The 23,335-nt window shown below is 38.4% G+C and overlaps 1 protein-coding gene across 1 annotated transcript in view; it reads right to left on the bottom strand.

Moving 5' to 3' along the window:
• Positions 1–23,335, bottom strand: part of SOS1 (sodium proton exchanger, putative (NHX7) (SOS1)) — a 449,093-nt gene that overhangs the window by 254,230 nt on the left and 171,528 nt on the right. Inside the window, exon 12 of the mRNA XM_089371819.1 lies at positions 7,719–7,768. Within this exon, the coding sequence (XP_089227945.1) occupies positions 7,719–7,768 (50 nt within the window). The remainder of the gene's footprint in view (positions 1–7,718; positions 7,769–23,335) is intronic.

The raw sequence follows: 23,335 nt of genomic DNA, 5'->3' as shown, positions 1-23,335 counted from the left end.
GAACATAAATGAGACACAGAGAATTTAATTCCACTGACCAAGGCAAAACCCACATGGGGAAAATGCAATCAGATTCTTCTTCTACTAGACATCAATTCTTCAGCAAAGATACAGAGTACAATGAGAGATCAAGAGAATGAGTAAGTTCACCCAAATCTGAACAAGTTGTAGCATAAAGACCACTAGTAGCAACAACAAATGCAAACACTAAATCAACCTTCCCTTCAACTGAATCAACATTGAAACACTGAATCAACCTTGGCTCACCAAGTGTTGCTCTTACTCTCCAAGCCTATCTCTCACAATCTTCTTCAAGTCTCTCCAACTCTCTCTCTCAAGTTCGAATTCTTCTTTCACAATGCACAAGTAGTGAGAATGAGATGATATATATATATGAGCAACAAATTTTGGTCATAAAGAAGGAGCAATATGCATGCCTTGAGGAGGAGTTACATATGTCATTTAGGGACGTACACATGCCTTAGTAACTTATGCCATAAAGGAGATCAACGCATGCCTTAGTAACTTATGCCATAAAGGAGAGAATGTAACATATGCATTAAAGAGTGTGTAAGAGGAATCTTTTATGACATGCTTTAATGAGTGTGTAAGAGGAATATGCCATGCTTTTAATGAGTGCGTAAGAGAGTGGAATGTATCCATTAAGCGAGAGAGAATAGCATATGCATTAATTGAGGGGAGTTACATATGACATGATTGAGAGGCATTATTGACAGACATGAATTTTCGTTTAATAATAATATAATAGTATCATAAAGGATGATAGTAATAATAATAATATTGATGATTAAGTCGAGATTGAACTATTAGAATTGATCAATGATAAGTTAAGTGATTTACCATCAACTATACTTGATTACCAATTGATGCAAGGTGATTTACTATTTTTGGAAATTCATACTTGAAATGCAAGACATGACTTTCTATTTTTAGAAAGTCACTCCAGAATTTTCAGAAATGAGATTTTAGATAAGGAAATTCACCCCTGCACTGCCAAATTTCAACAACATTCTCCCAAGGTGCCTCTCTCTTTTGCACATGTTTTGGTGGAAATCAATGAATGTTATTGAAAACCATTATGAATATCATATATATATATATATATATATATATATATATATATATATATATATATATAAAGAATAGTAATAATAGTATGATAAAATGATAATTAAATGACGAAAGAAAAAATGGCAGCGGCGAGCATTAGGTTTTCTTTGTGGGGAAGTGCAGAGTTGGGTCTGATAACTAGTTTCTGCTCCTCGGTGGCCACAAAGGATAAACAAGGGTTAGAGGCATCGAGCCTCTGGTGGATGCACAAAGTTTCAGTTTCTTCAAAGAATTATGGACTCGCAGAAAATCCAAAAAGGGTTTCCTTCTCGGTCTCCCTCCGCCATGAGACCCACACTCCTCCTCTCTGGTTCGCAAATGTTTTTTCCCGCCTCCTAGAGTAGATTCTTCCAGTCCCCTTTTCTCTCTTTTTGCGGTTGGGTCGAGCATCGTTGTGGGCAATTGCGGTGTGGTTGGGACGGACTAAGTTGTGGGTGGCAAAGCCCTCTGCTCCTCTGCAGTTTTGGGTCAAGGGGTCTCACCTGTCCAGCTCCCTAGGCATTCTAGGCGGATGCTATCCACATGCGGCATACATTGAACGCATTTTGTGCAGGATTGTAGCCGAGGTCCCCTGTGGCGGCCTGTTTCTTGCAGAAGGATGGGCTATGGGGAGCAGTTTGGTTGCCAATGTGTACAGGCGGAGGGGTCACAGGATTGTTGGAGCTGCGATGGATACAGGTCCTCGGCGGCTTTAGGGCTTTCCCACTGCGTGGGGTGCTTGGTTTTCCTCATCCGATGGGCGGGCTTCATTTCCTACAGCCACTAATGGATCACTGGAATGGCCTTCGTCCCCGTGCGTTTGCTCGAGCATTTGCCCTCCCTTGCTTAAGTCAGTTCTGGGTTTGGTTCAGGGCCCAATTGTGGCGGCCTGTCCTCTGTTCCTCGTCTACATGCGACCCCCTTAGCCCTTTGCGCCGCATGGACTATCTGCTCTCGAGGGGTCTTGCGACCACATTAGAGTGATGGGATCCCGAAACCTGGTAAGTTAAACTTGTTTCCAAATCTTTTTAAAAGCCCCTGTGGGGTCTTTAGTTTTACTCTGGATAAAATACACAGATAAAGTGATAGATTTGAAGCAAAACATCTCGAAAAAATTCAGATACCCTACCCAATCACAGAGTTTGATCTTTGAAGGCAAAGCATTACAGGACCACCAATGCTTGAAGGAGTATCATATCCTTGTTGCTTCCACCATTACTCTCAACCTGAGATTACATGGTGGGGCTGCAACAAAGTGCAAATCAGGCTTGGGAGGCAGCACACCAATAGGCTCAGGATCAAAACAGAAGCACGCAAATGGGGGACCATCATTCAAGAACATTCTTCAAGGAAAAAAGACAGCCTCTGAACCATCCAAACAGGCAGGAAATGCTCCAAGCCCATATATAGTGGAGCAGCTGAACTACACCCCAGAATTAAACATAGACATGCCAGAAACATATGAGCATTGCAACTCTTATGAATCCCTTGCAATTATTTGTCGTTTTAACTGTTTCTTCATTGCAATATCACTCTAATAAAAATCTTTTTTTCTTGAGGGAGCTTGGGAGTTTCTCCCATGGTATCCTGCCCCCTCATTTAGAAGGAGGATCTTTGCTTTTAGAAGGTGGAATAATCTCCTTAGTTTAGTTTCTCTAATTCTCTTTTGCTAATCTCATTCATGCATGATTAGTCTCTTAACATAACACTCATATCTACTTTCATTTTGCATAAATTGAGCTTGGTTTAGTTTTCCAATTCCATTTCTTGAATACTTGTATTGTACAATCTACTACAACACATGCAATATTTCTTTTGAGCAAGCAAGTATTTTACATTTATTTGGCAAGCTTAGACTAGTTTATCCATCTACTTGGTTTCACAAGTCTCTTGAATACATTGCTTCATCATTTTATTGTAAACTCATGTTGATGTGGCATTTTGATTATTGTTGATGTCTCTTAAAACATCCTCGTGTCATTTCATTTGAAGCAATTTGGTATCTATTTCATTTACTTGCAAGCAATCTATTTGGAACTTGTGGAGCTACATTGAGCTAATTTTCACTTTCACTTTTCCATTGAAGATATTGGTACCATTTACTTGAACATGCCTCTTATTTTTTAAGCATTGATATCAATATTTTTCTTTGGAAGTAATAACATTCACTCGAGCATCTCATTTAGGCATTTTAGTACTAATTTGCATCTCTAAAAACTTACCTCCAAGCATAAGCTTAGCTGTATAGACAACATAGGAGCAAGTTTTCCCTGAAATTTCTTTTCCTTGATACAAAGTATGGTAAAGTGTGTGACCCTGCAATTATTAAGGTGCCTTTGTCCCCTTGTAGGAACGACGGCACGCATGATTTGTAAGGATTATGGGAAGGGTATCATTAACGACGGACCTAGTGCCTCATCAGCGCCTCTTTCTTGCAAGTCACCCTAATTTTTACCCCTTAGCAAGAACTTCAAAAGAGAATTTCTCACTTTAGGATAGACATATAAATTAAAACTAACCAAGATAATTACATTCCACATAGATAGGTTGCACATCATTTTAATTTAGTTATCTTGTGAGCATTTTAAGTTTTACTTGCAATATTGTTATCCAATGTACTTGTTATTTTGATGATGAATTGACTCATTATTATTTGATGTCATTATCTCTTGTTATTTTAGCATTTCCTTTACAAGTACAATCTCCATTTATATTTTTGCAAATAATATTTTATTACCTCATCTTGATCTAACATCGGTTTTCCAGGATTGTTTATCATTGTATTTTGAATTTTCATTTGAGCAAGTACTTGTCAACTACTTGGGGCAATTATTTGTTTAACCATTGGTCTATGTTCTTTATCTTTTGAATGAATCATTGAATATTGCTCATATATTTACTTGCTTGGTTACATCTTGAAATCAAGTTATCTTTGTTAAGCTTTCCATTAATCTTAGTCTCCTAGACACTCACATTTCATTTCATTGACATTCCTTAGGGACTACCCACCTTAGCTTAACTAGGAAATGGCTTTAATGGGGAGAGTTGAGATTAGGTGACAACCCCTTCTCTTAGTTAGGACACATTCTTCAGCGTCCGACATTGAAGTTGCTTAGGGACAAGCAACATTTGGGAGGGGAGGACTGTCATGGCCCTTCCTAAATCATTTTGGAACAAAAAAAAAATTTTGTATTATGGGGCCAATTTTGGAGTTGATGGACCCCATTCAATTCTATTAGAAGATTAGACTAGGAGAAAATGTTTTGTTTTGTAGTTAAGTTATACATGGGGGCCACCCCCACTAGGGAATTACACACTCCCTAGTTCGATTTGCATGGAGGGGGATAACTTTTGCATGGTGTTGGTTAAGTGAGGCCCACGATGGGGGACGAAATGGAGGGAAAAGTGCCCCACGAAAACTATATAAGGAGGGCAGCTCTCCTCTTCTTATTCATCAAGTGTACTTGTAAGTGCAGCCAAGAATCCTCCACTCTTGACTCTCATAGATGGATTGTAGAAGATCCTTCCAACAAAGCTTCCTGCAAATTTTACGAGATTGAGTCCCATCTTCAAATAGCTTGCCATTGAGAGAGTGATCTTTTCTTCCAAGATTGTTTTCCTTCCTTCAAATAACAGCCAACAAAGTGATCTTCAAATAGTCTTTCCTTCACCTTAGCTCTGATTCCATGTTGAGAAATCAAGGCATGCAAATATTATGGTTTCACTTTTTTTCTTGAAAATTACTTGTGATGTGTGTTGGCTTCTTTTACTTCTTTATTATGTTGTCTTTCATCAAGGAATTACCAAATCAAAAGTACATGAAGATCACAAGAACAAGGAACACAAGATATAGGCACTCATCTAGGGGAAAACCCCTATCAAGGGGAAAACCCAGTCAAACTCTTTCACTAGTAGATTCAAATGAAACAATCCAAGACCCTTTTTGACCTAGACTTATACCTCCAACGACCAAGTCATCCCTTCCTTCAAGTACATGAACTTTTCCAAGTCTCCAAGTGTCAGCTTCAATCCAGAATTTCGGTCCCCTAGCTAAAAAAATTTGGACCTGCAGCTACTTCAGAAATTTCGACCCCTGCAACTTGCCCAAAAACCCTAGAATACTTCGCACATGTGAGAGAGATGCCCAAGAACTTCAATTTTGTCTTCCTCAACTTCTATATTCCTTCTCCTTGACTTCACTCTACTTTTCTTGCTCTTAAATTGCAAATCAAACTTGTGAATGAGATGATGCCAAATAGGTCGAGCTCCACTTTTATTTATATTGCTTTTGTTGGGTTGAATAGCCCTAATCTAGGATAGGGCCAACTTGGTGAGGAGGGACGAAATGACTATCATGACTCAAAATTAATTTTCTACAAATGCCCAAGAAGGGTCTAATAAATGTCACAATGACTCTTATGACTCAAGACAAAACCTATAAGCCCTCAATGGAGGCTATGACCTAGAAAATAAATGAAAGCGCATGAAACCCATGCTTAAAAAAAAAATTTCTTTTACAGTAAAAATTTATTTTTACATCAAGACTCAAATACAATTATGGAGACCAACACTAGTTACATTCCTCAACAAGAGATACATAGTCCAAGTACATCAACAATGAGTCAAAGGTCAAAGCCTAACCAACCATATCAACCAACCAAGATCCGGTCAAATATGAGCATGAAAGTCAAATCTCGTCAAACTTGAATTCTACAATTTTCTATCAAAATGAACTGCAGTCAATGCTGCCCTAAGTTCTAACTAGTCAATAGTCAACAGTCAAAGTGCTTCAAAAAGTTTGATCAAACAGTCAAAGAATGTGGCCTCCTTCCCACAGCCAAACTTGGTCAAAATAGTCACAAAATCTGCTGCAGAAATCAGTCAAAGTCAACCATGCAGTCAAAGTTGCCTCAGGCCTACAGTCAATTATGGTCAAATTGCCTAGAAAATTTCGACCCTCTCTCTCCTGAATTCGGCATCCAAGAACAGATCCAAAACCCAAGTCAAAACAGTCAAACCCTTTAAAGTCAATGCTGGTCAAAAATGCCTAAAACAAAAAGGTCAACATAGTAAAATCAGATTAACTCTCTCTCCTTCGCACATGTGAACACGAACCTGAAATTTTCAAACAAGATTGAACCATCCAAGGAAGGAATGATGTGTGATGTGATGCCTCCAAGTGATGTCACATTAGGTGTAGTTATATGTGGTTGAGGTGGACGAATTTCCTCTTCCAGGCCGACTTGTACTTTTTAATGTGACATGGTCCAGCTATAAAATAATAATTGTCCCATGCGCAAATAAATTTTTTTCCAAGGGCGAAAAGGGTCTCTAGAGGGTGAGAAGAGCTTCCCCAAGGAGGGAATTTCTCCCTGAGCTGCCAAATTTCAACACAATGGACTGCTAGGACAGAGGTCAAATGGAGTTGACTCTCTATGGACAACAGAACTGAAAGGGCTAGAAGAAAAGGACTTCAACCAACAAGTAAGTTGATTGACTTGACTTTTATTTTGTTGGGCAAACTAAGGGTCAAAGGGAGCTGACCTCAAGCCCTAGTTGTATACTTTTGTATACTAGTCTTAAATCAGGTTTCATAAAGGGCCATCATCCCTGGCATGGAAGCTCGATGTATTTCTTGTTGATGAACTAATAAGAAGTGTTTTGAGCCCATAATACTTGTGTACTTTATCGTTTCACTGGTGTTATATTTCCATTGTGCAAATTTGTTTTGGTTGAGCACTGCCAGTGTGTTTGTGTGCTAAGTCTAGCCATAGACCAAACATAGGGTGCAAGGAAAATTCAGCACTTTAGTCAATATGTTTCAATCTGAGCCCTTGATCCTAGCATGTTGGGTCCCAGGAAGGCGGCAGTAAGGTGATCTAAATCAGCCAAGGAGGGCTTGATCAGTTGGACCAAATCCAACATTGTATGTAATTCCTCAGTGGACCCATTATCCCAAGACAGGAGCCCAAAGTTTTGAACAATTGTTAATGAAGAACTCTGATTGGAAAAAATTTGTTGTGTCATTTTTGTGATTGTGATTTGTAATTTTTTTTGTTGAATTTATTTCGTTAATACCCTAGCTGTTGGTTTTATTCAGTAAACGTAAATATGCACGGAACTAATTGCTGGTTTGCTAGGGTAAGAAAAATTAATAGACTAGTTGTTTATAGGGAATGTATTTTTAGCTAGAAAAACTGTGATTGTCAATTAATTATATGTAAGAATCTTGATCACAAGTTAATCATGCAAGTCGGTGTGTTAAACAAGTCACCAAGTAATTATTCTTTCAATGTTAAAAGTTTTGTGATTGTTGCTAAAGATTTCTAGCTTCTTGAATTTAGTTTGCACATTTTGTAATTCTAAGATCTATTCCATGTCATTTGCAGGAATGATCTGAAATCCAGATATTAATGTTTTCACTCTTGATCTGTACTCCTATGCTTGATGTTTCCAAAAAACTGAATATTTGATCTGCATTTCGTGATGTATACACTTTCAGCAGTAGGGTAAAATCTTTGAGTGTGGAACTGCTACAATGAAATAGCAAAATTAATAAGCACAATAATTTTGAACATAAATATAAATAAAATAACAAATAGTCTAACCTGTAATAGTCGTTTGATTGTGAAGAATGCTTTCTGCTATGACCACTCCACTAGCAAATATATGAAAAACATAGCAAAGTTACAACCGTTAGTAGCAATTACACCATTCTCGCAATATTTCATCACATTCAGTTTCATATCATTTAAACCACGCATTTTGGAGAGCACTAAGTATAATTCGTGGTGGTTTCCTAGAGTCAAACAAGATTTGGAGGGTAGCAACCTACATACCAAACTAGAAATTTTGCAACAAACTTATTTTTTAATTGAAAATTGCATCTTATATCACAACACTACAAACAGCTATACTCTGGGTCGTACAGAGAAGTGTTGAAATCAAGCACAAAAGATCGTCACTGTTAGGTCTTCACTCCACAGGCATACACTAAAATAATTTAGCAATGCATAATCAAAATAAACAAATAGAAGCAAAATTTAAGCAATAGATTTAAAAATTGAGTCTATGGTCCAAAATTTACCAGTCAAATCCAAATGGCACTTGCACATCATAATTTAATCTCTTCCAAGTGTGACTATTATGTGTACACTTGAGGGAAATGAGTCCTCTATCTATACAAAGTAGAGATTTACAGGCATCAACTAAAATATGAATAAAGCCAATGGGTTGACTCAGAAACATTATAAAGTCTTAAGCTAAGTTGCACTAAACCGGATACGGGGTTTGAAATGGATATGGTAAATTTTCAAAAAATTTGGATACGATACGGCAAAAAAACAGCGCATATATGTGTGTGTATGTGTGTGTGTGTGTGAAATATATATCTGTATGTGTGTCAATGTTCCACGGGGACGTATCCCTCCACCTGGGAAACGCGTTTCCATGCTTTCTTGCACTCCGGGGACGTGGGGACGTCTGGGGGACAGGAATGTAGAAAGTCAGTGCAAAATAAGGTAATTGTATGTGTAGAATGTATGTGTAGTAAGTAGTAAATGTATTATTGATAAAAATGAATTGGTGGTTACAATTCTTCATGGCGGTGTGCCTATATAGACATTGACTAGCAACAAAGATAGAAGGTCACATCTTTTGACCAATGTCCCTTCATAATTAATGGGAAATTAATTAATTAGTAGTAATTTTTTATTTAATGTTTATTTATTAATTGATATTTATGAATATTTTATTCATAACATTGCCACCCCCTTTAGAGATGCTTTGTCCTCAAAGCACAACCAGAAGGGTTTCCTCTAGTTGAACATTGTTTCTATGGAGTGGCATCCTTTCGTTGACTGATGCAATTTTCATGAGTTATTGTACCTTCCTTGGAGTTGTGAGTGTTAACACCATTTAATTTATAATGTCGTCCTTGCCAGTTAAACTCCGTGAATTGTTCTTCAAGGTTTGTAGTATAGCCCCCTAGTTGTATTAACCATTCTGCACCTAGAACTACATCCATTCCTTTGAGTGGTAGGGCAAATAGTTTTGTTTGTAGCTCCAGTTCTTGTATTTGGATTGAAACTTTATGACACTCTCCTATTTCCTTGAATTTTTTTCCAGTAGCGACAGACATGGTCAGGTCCTTGATTGGGCATATACAAAGATCAAGTTGTTTAGCAAGATCGATGTTTATACAATTGTGAGTACTACTATAATCTATAAGTATATTGACATTTTTGCCTTTTATGAGCCCCTTGAGCTTTAGGGTTTTAGGACATAGTCTCCTCCTCATGTTTGTTGATGGAGTAGTAAGCTTAATGTTCCTTCTTGGAGATTGGTTCCTCTTCCTTCAAACATGTGGTGGAACATATTTTGCAATTGTTTGTTTTCATCAAGGTTTTTCCAGTCACATGAGATTGCAGCTAATGACAGTTCCTCATAATTTGAATCTTCACTGTGTGACAACGATTCCTTCATCACGTTCTTGTACTTAAATTTGCTTCCCATCTACTATTTTATAGTAGCGTAGGGATGCATCTTCACATTTATGTCCTGTCATCCAATTTTCTCCACATTTGCGACAATTTTTTTTTCAATCTTTTTTTCTAGGTCATTACTTCAAGCATCTGATTCCTTCTCGACTTCATAAGTATATAATTTCTTGTTAAGGCATCTGTGTCCTGATGTCCATTTGTCTCCACAATACCTACATTTGTTAGTTTCTTTTTTTCCCAAGTGTTGTTGTTGGTCTTCATCTTCCTTGAATGATGACATTCTGAGCTTATGTTTTCTCTCAATAATTATTGTTGCATGTCTCGCTTCTTCAATGGTTTTGGGTTTATATAGTTTTAATTCTTCTCAAATATACTCTTTAAGGCCACATCTATACATTTTTAGCAGCTCTTCGTCGGAAAACCCTCTTTGTCTTATAGCTAATACTTCCCATTCGTGGGTGTATTCACTTACAGTTCCTTTTTGCTTAAGGTGAACGAATATTTTGTAAACATCATCTTCTTCTTCGTCATGGAACCTTTTGAGCAGAGCTTCCACAAAAAATTTCCAATTGAACGCACGAGCTTCACATCTGTTGGACCACCACAAGAACCAATCATATGCTTCAGCTTCCAGGTTGTTAGATGCAGTCATGACCTTCTCCTATTCACCTATTGGTGGGTTTGCTCCAAAGATGGCATCAATTTTATTCACCCACACAATGGCACCTTTATGGTCTTTACCATCATACTTGGGTAATTCCCTTTTAATTCTATGGAAGTTTCTTTTGGGAAATTTTGTATAGTACTGACTTCCTTGGAACTGTATATGCAGTATTCGTGGGACTTCGTGCATTGACGGGAACTCATGACTTGGAAAAACTTCACCTTCTGCCGTCTTGGGGCTTTGTGGTGACTCTTGTGTGCTTAAGGGGTTAAATGGTGGATTGGCTCCTCCCATACACTGGGTCATCATGCTCTTCAATTCTTTGATATTATCTGCCATTTTGTCTTGATTACTAACTATCTTTTCAACATTGTCAAAGCACTTACGCATCTTATCGAGTTCTTCTTGATTTTTTTTGAATTTGCATCGTCACTACTACTTCCCATTTTGTTCTTCTTTTTCCTAGCAGACCCAATTTTTTTCTTATATAATAATTAAAAATAATAATAATAATTAATTATTAAATAATAATTGATTATTAAATAATTTTTTTGTTTAAATTAAATAATTTAATTAATTAAATAAATTTAATTGATTAAGTTATGTTAACTCAGTTTATAACGTAACTTTATATGGGTTATCAAACCGGTGTATGAATTCACACCACACCCGTATGAATCGAACCACGACTGGTGTATCAGCGTAAATACATATATTGACTGTATATATATTAAACATAGTGTATCACGACCACTTATATATCGACGCATGTCACTGCCTTTTGACCGGTCGACTGGGCCATGACTTTTGATGGCAAACAACCCTTTTAACGTGTTGCGGATTTCTTCGTCGGCCAACAAAATAGTGGCCACGGTCTGCGGTATGTGAATTGTACAGCGACCTGTATGCGACTTGTATGCGGCGAGCTGTATACGACTTGTACAGTGGGCACAACAACTTGTATGCGACGAGAGTGGAGGTCAGTTTGTGTGGGCAGCAAAATGGTCGGTACGCAGGGATAGAGGGCAAAGTGACAGCACAAGGGGGGGATTGGTGGCTTTGATACCACTGGTATGTAGAAAGCCAGTGCATAATAAGGTAATTGTATGTGTAGTAAGTAGTAAATGTATTATTGATAAAAATGAATTGGTGGTTACAATTCTTCATGGCAGTGTGCCTATATAGGCATTGATTGGCCACGAAGATAGAAGGTCACATCTTTTGACCAATGTCCCTTCATAATTAATGGGACATTAATTAATTTAATTAATTAATTATTAGTATTAATATTTATTATTTAATGTTTATTTATTAATTGATGTTTATGAATATTTTATTTATAACAGGGATGTTTCCCCATGTCCCTAAAAAACGGAAATGCAAGAAAACTCGAAGGGGGGACATTTCACCCCAAAAGAGGAAATGTTTCCTGCGTTTCAAAAAAAAAATTAAGGTCAAATCATAAAAAAAATGACAAATCCCTAAAAAAATTATAAAATATTATAAATATACTATGAATCTGTAACGACCCAGTTAAATTGATCCATTATATAAAGTTCTAAACCTTATAATAAAACCAAATGTGATGAAATTTAAACAATAAATGTGTTAAGTTTTATAAATAAAATTTAAATTTATAAACATATATAAGTTAAATTTTATAAAATATATAAATTAAAACTTTATAATATATATATATATATTAAAGTTACAAAATACATAATTGTACTTTATAATATAAATTTTATATAGTATATAATGGAACTGTATGATATATATATAACTTAAAGGTTATAAAGATATATGGCTGAACTTATAAAGTATACATATGCTAAGCGTGAAACACAACCTATGCTAGCATACCTAAAAACAAAAAAATCATTAAAGGATCCATTAATAGGGGGCGCGTCGAGACTCGAACCAGCTGAGAATTCATAGCAGAGCGCCCTTTACCAAGAAAAATATCTGAGAGTTAATATGCATGGGGGGCGTGTCAAGTCGCAGGAAGGCGGTGGCTGCAGGCAGGAGGGCGGCCACCGCCAGGCCCGTAAATAAATAGCTGAGGCCTGAACCGAGAGGGGGTGGGAAAAAAGAGAGGAGCAGAAAGAACCAGGAGCAGAAATTCACCAGGAGAAAACCAGGAGGAAGTTAATTATCCACTGGAAGAGCTTTAAGTTGTTTGAGGTTTTGGGCACGGAGGGACAGAGAGCTTCTGTTCAGCAGCTTTCTGGATTAAGCAGCTAGGTTTGCTCAATTTGGCTGGGTGGTATTGGTCTCCTGGAGACTGGATCAAAATAGCCACGGCATCACCAGCAGCAGATTCACCAGCAGTAGCAGGATCAGCAGCAGTTAAGGTAAGTACCAATTTAATGTTTCAGGCTTCTGTATTTCAGATTTTAGTTACTGTGTGTGAAAGGACATTACAGATGGTATCAGAGCCAGTTTTTAACTCTGCGGTACCTTATTGGCCCTACACCTGTAAACACACTCTTAAGGTTTATGGTTCTGTTCTGTTTTAGAAAGAAAACATTGTCGTAGAAACAAATTCCAGACCATATTTCATCACCGCAAATCTACGCTTCAATTCGGGTTTATCTTTCCAAGCTACATAAATCGTGCAAATAAACTTCCGCCGAGCACCCTTGAGCAGAGCATGAACAACTGCATCGAGAATATGTTGAGTCTTTTCAAGGTAATACTCCTCGACAGTGCGAATCCAACCGGGATCGTTATGAGAATGTGGAACCACAAAAACCTTGAGTTTTCAGAGTCCCATTCGTTCCCCCTGTACCGAACTTGCCAGCCCTGCTTCCACGGGCCTCCACCGATGTCCAGGAACTCAATCCTATCGTACAAACCCTTCGTCGTAAGGTCTGCCTTGGCCTCCGATAAGTTGAATCCCACGCTGGAAGTAAAAGCTCCTCTGGCGGACTTCCTTATTGGGCGAGATTTGGCAGGATTTAGGGGTTTTTTTTTTTGAAGAAGAAGAAGAAGATAGAGGGTTTGGTATTCCATAGTGAAGTAATGCTCCGACCAACAGAATTGCTGACAGGAGTAGAATTGTCAGATTCGGATTTTGCTAACAAAGTCGCCAAATGAGCTTCGGCGTCGTCTGGCCTTGTTTTTCAAGGGAAATCCGCGTCGGGATCCTGAAGAAAACGCCGTGAAAAGTGCTCGGTAGATGCGTGAAACGGTGAATTCAGCCACGCTCTGCCATTTGTTACGGGTTTGAAAGAGTTTTACGTGGTGTTATTTGACTAACATTCTTTATTAAACGGTTGCATATATTATGACCATAGGATGATCAAGCCCGACGCATGTTTTTCAGCGCAAGGCTCTTAAACTTGTTGTCGTGGGTTCGAGCCCCACGGTGGGCGTCCGGAGGAAGGCGTCAACGGGTTTTCCGATTATCTGTTTTAAAGGGCTTTCTTTACAATATAGAAATACATCCTACACTGGTGTCTACAAACTACTACACAAATGGAGTTATTAATTCGGAACCTAATAACAGACTTATAGATTATGATTCAATTGATTGTAATTGCTGTCTTGGCATCCAATAATGATAAAGTGCAGATAATTCAAAATGGTAACACTAAGATCTTTAATCAAAGCTGTAGTTATCAAATTTATAATTTTATTGGTTGTGGATAATATCAAATATATAAGCTAAGTCAAAACCGTAATTGCCAAATTCAGTGGATCATTTTATTTAGTATTACCATTTTAGCAATGGAAAAAAAGCCCATTTCCACGAACTGCCATTTGTGCCCTCTAAGTCTTATACTATAACATAATATTATTCAGGCATGTCATATCTGTGATTCTTTAAAAAAAAAAATAATAATAATAATAAAATCTTTTGAGCTAAGGGAATCTGATAATTATACGAAGGTGGGCCTTGCAACTTTTGCAAACATGCCATCCGCATGCTTGTGGATCCCAGAGTGTTTGCAACAATGCTTATACAAGACAGATTTCTTCATAATCTTGTTTTGTCTTCTTAGCCATTAAGATCCTCTCACACAAAACTGTAGAAGTCAAAACATCCTTGCAAAGTTGATCGTCTGTTTATTGTCAAGACCATTACAGCTATAATGACTCTTAGAAAACCTCTGTAGTAATATTATCCAAGTCTCCAATATCCCAAAAATTAAGCATTACACTATGTCAAAAAAAAAATTCAAAGTGATCAAAAAATAATACCTCTCATCCAAGAAATCCAAGCATGCACTTCTTTCCTCGATAAGATTCAAAAGTTGGAATCTCCAGATTGAAATAATATATACCAAAAATGGACACAAATACACAATGAAACTCTTACCAGAGTATTCAGAAGATTCGCAGATGACATGATTTCTTAAACCAACTAACACATCTCGTATTCTACACACTCAATGTAATAATCAGATTGAGGTATGACTAGTATGTTACCAATGAACATTATAAACGAGACATCTAACATTTTCATTTTGTGAATGATATTAGGTAAATAAACTTTAGATGTTTTACCTTAGGAGCTAATAAACATACACTTCTGCATTATTCATATTAGGATAGAATACCCTGCATTAGGACAAGGAGGTCGCGACACCACCCTCCTTGACCTCGGTACCAGTAAGATCCGCCTAGCAGGTAAAAATAGCAAAACTATACCCGTTTATAAATGTGATGTTGCAAAGAAAATTGTGTGTTAAAATTCGGTTATCCACCTCAAATTTTTTTTTTATATATATAAATTTTATTGTGTGTTCAGGGACCATTACCATGGTAAGGACGTATGAGCGATGACGACGTGACCAGGCAACATCATCACCATTAATGCCGCCACCGTCGCCATCATCATCCCCATCACCTTCGTCACCACCAAGACAACCGTCAACATCAAACGCTCCAACGCCAGAGTTGACTGTGATAATGAACTCTTTGGAAGCCTTATTGGAGACATTAAAGGAATCAGCTAAGGCTAAAAACAAAGAGGAATTTCAGCATGTAGCCACCAGTTCAGCGGAACCAAATAATTGGGAGCCCAGAGGACCGAGAGAAGACATCTCTAGAGAGCTTCAGAAAATTAGACTCCCAGAATTTTCGGGAGGTCGAGCTGGTGAACGCGCTGAGGCATGGTTGGAAGGGATGAACCGGTGCTTTAGGTTAAGAGAATATTCACCTCCAGCAAAAGCAAAGATTGTCGTGTTTCAACTAAAGGAAAGTGCCTTGATTTGGTGGGGAAATCTGGAAAAGCAGCTGCACCTTACATCGGATAATGTTCCTTGGGAACTATTTGAGGAAAGGTTCCGCGCAAAGTATTTACCTCCATACTTTCAACAACAGCAAGCCAGAGCCTTTCATACACTAATTCAGGGAAGTAAAACGGTGGAAGAGTACGAAATAAGGTTTATGGAGCTGGTAAAATACATTCACTACTTAGACTCTGATGAACGTCAAGTTGAACGCTTCATATTTGGATTAAATCCTCGCATCAGAGCCTTGGTGAGTATGTGGAAACCATCATCTGTAGCCGAGGCAGTCGAATGTGGCCGTTATGCAGAAGAGCACCTTGGAATCAAAAAGGATATGGAGCCAGCAGGGCCTTTACAATCAGGATTTCCAGGGAAGGCTCCCCGGAATCTTTTCAGAGGAGGTAGCTCGAGGCCACCTTACGGTAACAGGTTTACCCCGAGTGTGGGGACAAGAGTTCCCATGGCAGTAAACACTATAGCCGCGGAATCGTCCAACACCGGACCATGGGCATCGCGAGGGACTTCCGGTAGAGGGAGGAGTGCGAGAGGAATCAACATGGGAGGACGCGGCTCGTTCTCTAGAAATTCACACCGTGACTCAAGAGGTTCAGCACAGCTCAATTGTTGGGGATGTGGGGGGCCGCATTTCCAGCGTAACTGCCCAGAAGCTTCATCGAATATATTGCAAAGGACTGGGAAGGAGCCGATATCAGCCAATCGAAGTAATCATAGAATTCATGCAGTAGTCAACCACGACCAAGCAGCCCATCAATCCACTGTAGTGGAATCTTCAGGTATTATCAATGGTGTAAAACTCAAAATCTTATTTGATACTGGTGCCACAGATAGTTTCATTTCGTCATATGCATTAAACAAATGTGGGTTGGCAGCTCGTAGACAAAATGATTTCCACCAAGTGGAAATGGCCTCAGGAGAACTCCAAACCGTGGGCTTGAGTGTGGATCAATGCAAAATTGACCTAGGGGTCTGTTCGACTAAACTAAGAGTCTATGTCACAGCCTTAGGGACGTATGATCTTATCATAGGTATGGATTGGCTGGAAGCTCACCAAGCTTGGGTAGATTATTATGGAAAAAGGATTTTGGGCTTAAATGATGAGGGAGAAGTAATCCAAATTCAAGGAATCAAGAGGGAAGTTTCTTTACGCTACATTTCGGCAATGCAGGTGAAGCGTTGCTTAAGAAAGGGTTGTCAGGCTTATGCAATTCACGAAGTAAGCCAGGAAAAAGGGCCATCCTTAGAACAATATCCGGTGTTAGCCAAGTTCCCGGATGTATTTCCAAAGGAACTACCTGGACTACCCCCGGTAAGAGAATTGGATCTCACTATTGAATTAAAACCAGGTACCCAACCGATCTCTAAAACGCCTTATAGAATGACAGCTCCAGAACTTCAGGAATTGCAAATCCAGTTGAAGGAACTACTCGATATAGGGCTTATTCGGCCCAGTACCTCACCTTGGGGCGCTCTTGTAATTTTTGTAAAGAAGAAAGATGGATCCTTAAGATTATGCATAGACTATCGAGACTTGAATCGAGCTACAGTAAAGAATCAATACCCTATGCCGCGAATCGATGATCTTTTCGATCAAATGAAAGGAGCTGCTGTCTTTTCAAAAATTGACCTTCGATCAGGGTATCATCAGCTAAGGATTTCTGAGAATGATATCTCTAAGACTGCATTCCGGACACGTTTTGGGCATTATGAATTTACTGTGGTACCATTTGGGTTGACAAATGCGCCGGCCGTATTCATGAATCTTATGAACAGTGTTTTCCGTCAGTATCTTGATAAATTTGTACAAGTCTTTTTAGATGATATTCTCATCTATTCCAAGAATGAAGAAGAGCATAAAGAGCATTTACGGCTAGTATTGTCCTGCCTTAGAGAACGTCAGTTATATGGAAAACTATCCAGGTGTTCTTTTTTTCAGGAAAAGATTCATTATTTGGGTCACATCATATTAGGTGAAGGGATTTCAGTAGATCCTGAGAAGGTAAAAGCGATCATGGAATGGCCAATACCGAAAAATGCACATGAGGTACGAAGCTTTATGGGTTTAGCAGGTTATTACCGGAGATTTGTGGAGGGATTCTCCAAAATCGCAAAGCCAATCACAACCCTTCAGCGTAAAGGTGTTAAGTATGAGTGGACCGAGGAATGTAATAAAGCATTCTCTGAACTCAAAAGACTACTCACCAGTGCACCAATCCTAAGAGTCCCTGATATGGGCAAAGACTTCACGGTATGTACTGATGCATCCAAGCAAGGGCTGGGTGCAGTGTTGATGCAGGATAAGGGAGTGGTAGCTTATGCTTCCAGAAAGCTAAAACCTCATGAAGAACTCTATGCTACTCACGATTTAGAATTGGCCGCTGTAATGCTAGCTTTAAAGATCTGGAGACATTATCTGGTGGGACGAAATTTTACACTTAAAAGCGACCATCAAAGTCTACAATATTTGTTCACCCAAAGAGACTTAAATGCCAGGCAAAGACGATGGAGTGAATTCCTAAGTGAATATGACTTCGGAATATCATATATTAAGGGAAAAGAAAATGTAGTAGCCGATGCCTTAAGCAGGAGACACCGGATATTTTCTCTCATACCCATTAAAGTGGACCTAAGACAACGAGTACTGGAACGTCTTATAGAAGACAACTGGTATTTAAAGGTGAGGGCAAGTCTTGAGGGAATTAAGGCAAAAGAATCTAAATTTGAGGGTTATGAATTAGAAAACGATGGGATCCTACGATTCCATGGAAGGATGTACATTCCTGATGATAAAGATCTTCGAGATACCATCCTTGGGGAAGCTCACAAAGCAGTATATTGTGCTCATCCTGGAGTAGGGAAAATGTATGCGGATACCAAGAAACTCTTCTTTTGGGCAGGCATGAAGCGTGATATCGCTCAATTTGTTGCAAAATGTTTGGAATGTCAGCAAGTAAAGGCAGATCATCGTCACCCAGCGGGCCTCTTACAACCCCACGACATTCCTATGTCTAAATGGGAGACCATTTCTATGGATTTTATCACTGGACTACCTCTTACTTCTCAAAGACACAATGCCATTCTGGTAGTGGTGGATAAATTAACAAAAAGCGCCCATTTCATTCCGGTAAGAGATACTTATGATGTTGCTGACGTGGCTCGAGTATTCATAAATGAAATTATCAGATTTCATGGAGTACCTAAGAAGATTATATCCGATAGAGATTCGCGATTCACTTCCAGATTCTGGACTTGCATGCAGATAGCCTTAGGTACTCAGCTAAATTTAAGCACTGCTTACCATCCCGAGACTGATGGGCAAACTGAAAGAGTAAATCAAGTACTTGAAGACATGTTGCGAATGTATGTAATGGATCAGCAATCACACTGGGAAAAGTATTTACCCTTAGTCGAATTCGCATACAACAACAGTTACCACAGTTCGATTGGGATGCCTCCATTTGAAGCTTTATATGGCAGACCTTGCAGAACACCGTTAAGTTGGGACAGGTTAGAAGATCGAGTGATAATAGGACCAGAATTAATCCATGAAATGGAAGCGCAGGTCAGACAGATTAGACAGCGATTAAAGGAAGCACAGGATAGACAAAAGAGTTATGTTGATGCTCACCGAACTGATAGGAAGTATGAAGTAGGGGATCAGGTCTTCGTCCGCATCAAACCAAATAAAAGTACTATTCGATTCGGTAAAGGGACAAAGTTGTCACCTCGATTTATAGGACCGTTTAAAGTCGTGGAAAGAGTTGGACCTGTTGCCTATCGTCTTGCCCTGCCACCTCACCTGCATAGAATTCATAATGTATTTCATGTTTCTGTATTAAGACATTATATAGCTGATCTATCCCATAACCTCCAGTGGAAAGAATTGCAGGTATCGGACGAGGGAGTCATAACGGTCGAACCGTTACGTATACTGGAACGTAGAGTTCGACAGCTGAGGAACCGTCTGGTGGACCAAGTTAAGGTCCAATGGGACAAGTATAGTCCTGGATCAGCAACTTGGGAGAATACAGAGGACATATGTCAGAGATACCCTAATTTATGTCCATTTTGAAGAACCTTACACTATGTTTATATATATTTACTTCACTGCAGTCAGAGACACAGAAACATTTTGAATGATTATGGATAAACATGAAACCTTATGGCATAATATATGTTTAAATTTCTGCTGGTACATGGATACCAAAATGATATATGTGGTTCGTTTTACTAAATTATAGTTGTCAAAGTAAGGTTAAAGGCCATTAAATGATTTTACTTCTGATAGAAATGGAAACAATATAAATCTGTTTTATTTATACATGTTAAGGACGAGCAACTGAAATGGAAGACAGGAAGTGAATACATCCTAAATAAAAGTCAAACTACATGCATAGAATATGACAAATTATGTTATGCAGTAGTATCATATGTAAATAATACATAAGTTATATTGAATATGTTGATGCACATTTTACAAATGCATAGGTAAGTGTATGATTGCAGATAAACTATGATTGCAGCTAAATGATCCAATTTCCGGGACGACCACGTGATGACAGAACCTCAGATCAGTTAAAGCTCAAAGTGATTCTATGATAGGGTAGTAGCCCTAATTCTACTAGGAGGGGTGGAGGTGTTGCCCACCGTTTATCCTCCGAACCCTGGAGTCATGGGAGGACTGTGCGAGTCACGCTCCCCTAGACGTGTGATGATGACTGCCGGATGCCTACTAGGAATCAGGTCGGTATAACTGACGCTGTCACCTTAGTGTTTATGAATGGTTAGGTCAGTAAAATTGACGCCATGGCATACTCCAGAAGAGGACGGATAGGATGGGAGCAGAAGAGATTAGGGAGGATAGGATGATTTTGAATAGCTTGGGGACCGGGAAAGAAAAGGTCATGTCCATTAAAACCTTGAACTTAAAACTCTAAACTTCGGGACGAAGTTCTCAGAAGGGGGGGTGTATGTAACGACCCAGTTAAATTGATCCATTATATAAAGTTCTAAACCTTATAATAAAACCAAATGTGATGAAATTTAAACAATAAATGTGTTAAGTTTTATAAATAAAATTTAAATTTATAAACATATATATAAGTTAAATTTTATAAAATATATAAATTAAAACTTTATAATATATATATATATATATATATATTAAAGTTACAAAATACATAATTGTACTTTATAATATAAATTTTATATAGTATATAATGGAACTGTATGATATATATATAACTTAAAGGTTATAAAGATATATGGCTGAACTTATAAAGTATACATATGCTAAGCGTGAAACACAACCTATGCTAGCATACCTAAAAACAAAAAAATCATTAAAGGATCCATTAATAGGGGGCGCGTCGAACCAGCTGAGAATTCATAGCAGAGCGCCCTTTGCCAGGAAAAATATCTGTGAGTTAATATGCATGGGGGGCATGTCAAGTCGCAGGAAGGCGGTGGCTGCAGGCAGGAGGGCGGCCACCGCCAGGCCCGTAAATAAATAGCTGAAGCCTGAACCGAGAGGGGGGGGAAACAAGAGAGGAGCAGAAAGAACCAGGAGCAGAAATTCACCAGGAGAAAACCAGGAGGAAGTTAATTATCCATTGGAAGAGCTTTAAGCTGTTTGAGGTTTTGGGCACGGAGGGACAGAGAGCTTCTGTTCAGCAGCTTTCTGGATTGAGCAGCTAGGTTTGCTCAATTTGGCTGGGTGGTATTGGTCTCCCGGAGACTGGATCAAAATAGCCACGGCATCACCAGCAGCAGATTCACCAGCAGTAGCAGGATCAGCAGCAGTTAAGGTAAGTACCAATTTAATGTTTCAGGCTTCTGTATTTCAGATTTTAGTTACTGTGTGTGAAAGGACATTACAGAATCGATGGAGAGGGGGGGGGAAGGGCTATTTTGGTTATTTCATATTTGAAGGGATTAGCAACATGATGGGATGTTGATCCAAAGGATGATGCACAAGTAGATATGGAGGAGGGACTTGATAAGACACAGATGGGATTGGTTGGTGTGCCACTTAGCATGTTTGAGAATGCAAGTGATTCTAATTCAGATGATGACATGGTTGATCCTGATTTATTCATTTAGTAACTGGATGCAGAGACTAGCAGGGCATTACCTTGAGCAATTATGCTCATTTGTCATTTGATATGTTCTTATGTTATCTGTTTTTCTGTTTCAAACTTCAGTTGTAGACTTTAGTTTATTTTGAATCTTGATATATGATGTATTAGACTTTATAAAAATTTGAGATCTTGATGTATGAGACTTGACTATTATTTCAATATTCAGTATTCACAGTTGGAACTTCAATATGGTTTAAACTTTTATTTTCATTTTACAATGTTACAGTTACATGTATGATTGTATCATGCTTTTCGTTTTAAATTTGTTTCAATTATATGATCCATCGACTTATCCTTCATGATGTAAGTGTTATATAATGATAAAGACAGTGAAATTATAAAATTGCAATGATATATTTATAATTTTTTAGTATTTTACTATTTTTGTCGAGGTCCCTTGTGTTAAAGACCTCGACGTCCCCTCACGTTTCCTAAAAATTGGTGGGGAGCTTTTGCACAGGCTGCTCCTACATTTCCCCACTCCCCTGTCCCCATATCCCGGAAACTTGTGGAACTATGATATATATATGACAAAATAAGAATTTCATATTACCATTCATCTTTTAGAATCTAGATTGTATATCTAAAAATACATAATCATCATCATGAATTCAACATAAACAAATCATCATCATCAATTCAGCATAAACACTATCATCATCCTTAGTGATTATTATAACATTCAACATATCATCAAGGCTTTGTTTCCAATTTCAATCATCAACGTTAGCAGCAAGCCTCTAGGTGCTCAGTCTATGCGACGGGCTACAATCTGCAGATATTATCTCTTGAATTAACATAGCCACAATACATATATTGTTACAAGCAATCACCTATAGCACCAGTGGATTGAAGCTTTCCAATAAGATTGTAAATCATGAAATGGTCAGAGAACCATAAGAGTAATTATGTTCAAAGAACCTCTAACACATAACATTAAGCACACAGTTCTTGAGTTATATCAGCATAAACACATTTACCGTGAGCATTGAAAATTCCAGTAACTCATCAAACACTGGAACTCATTATGACTATTTCCAGATATAAGCTCATCCATTTCACTTGGCTCTATAGAATTCATCACTTTACAGAAGAAAGGTAATGTGATAGGGAAGGAGGAACCATCCTTAAGGTGGCCCTCACTTCCCATCCAACACGTCAAATGGGCATGTCTAGGTTACAAGCTTGTAGGTGTTTTCCTCTACGCTTCTCAACGTCTATGCTACCCTGTCTTGGTTGCGAGGGCAAGTGGCCATCAAACCCATGGCTTGCAATCCAGTACAGCCAGTCTCTTACTAACACGACATTCAAACCCATGTACAACAGTGTTAAATGAACACAATTTTTACTCTTGAATTATTGAGCAAACCATAAATGAGTGTGGCTCTCTGGGATGTTTTAGCACGATTTTTGTTCTATTTTCAAATAGAAGGCTTCAGCAAATAAGATTAGGATTGCATGCTCAGTGTTTTCGACCTTAAAAGTGGATCCATTTTTGGATGTGGAAACGGATCCAAAAAAAAAATTAAAAACTTTTAAAACTATTTCATTTTTGAATCTGGCATTTCCAACTCCTTGAAACTGACCAGAAATGTTTTGAAAGAGTTTCATACGCGGATCGTACATGTTTCCGTTTCGGAAACTCGGAACAACGTTTATGGC

Source organism: Pinus tabuliformis, chromosome 8, assembly GCF_031772625.1.
Source record: "Pinus tabuliformis cultivar Carrire ecotype Pingquan chromosome 8, CPIR1, whole genome shotgun sequence".
Classification (NCBI taxonomy): Eukaryota; Viridiplantae; Streptophyta; class Pinopsida; order Pinales; family Pinaceae; genus Pinus; species Pinus tabuliformis.
The sequence above is the reverse complement of the archived record's forward strand: the minus strand, read 5'-3'. Positions and strand labels throughout refer to the sequence as shown.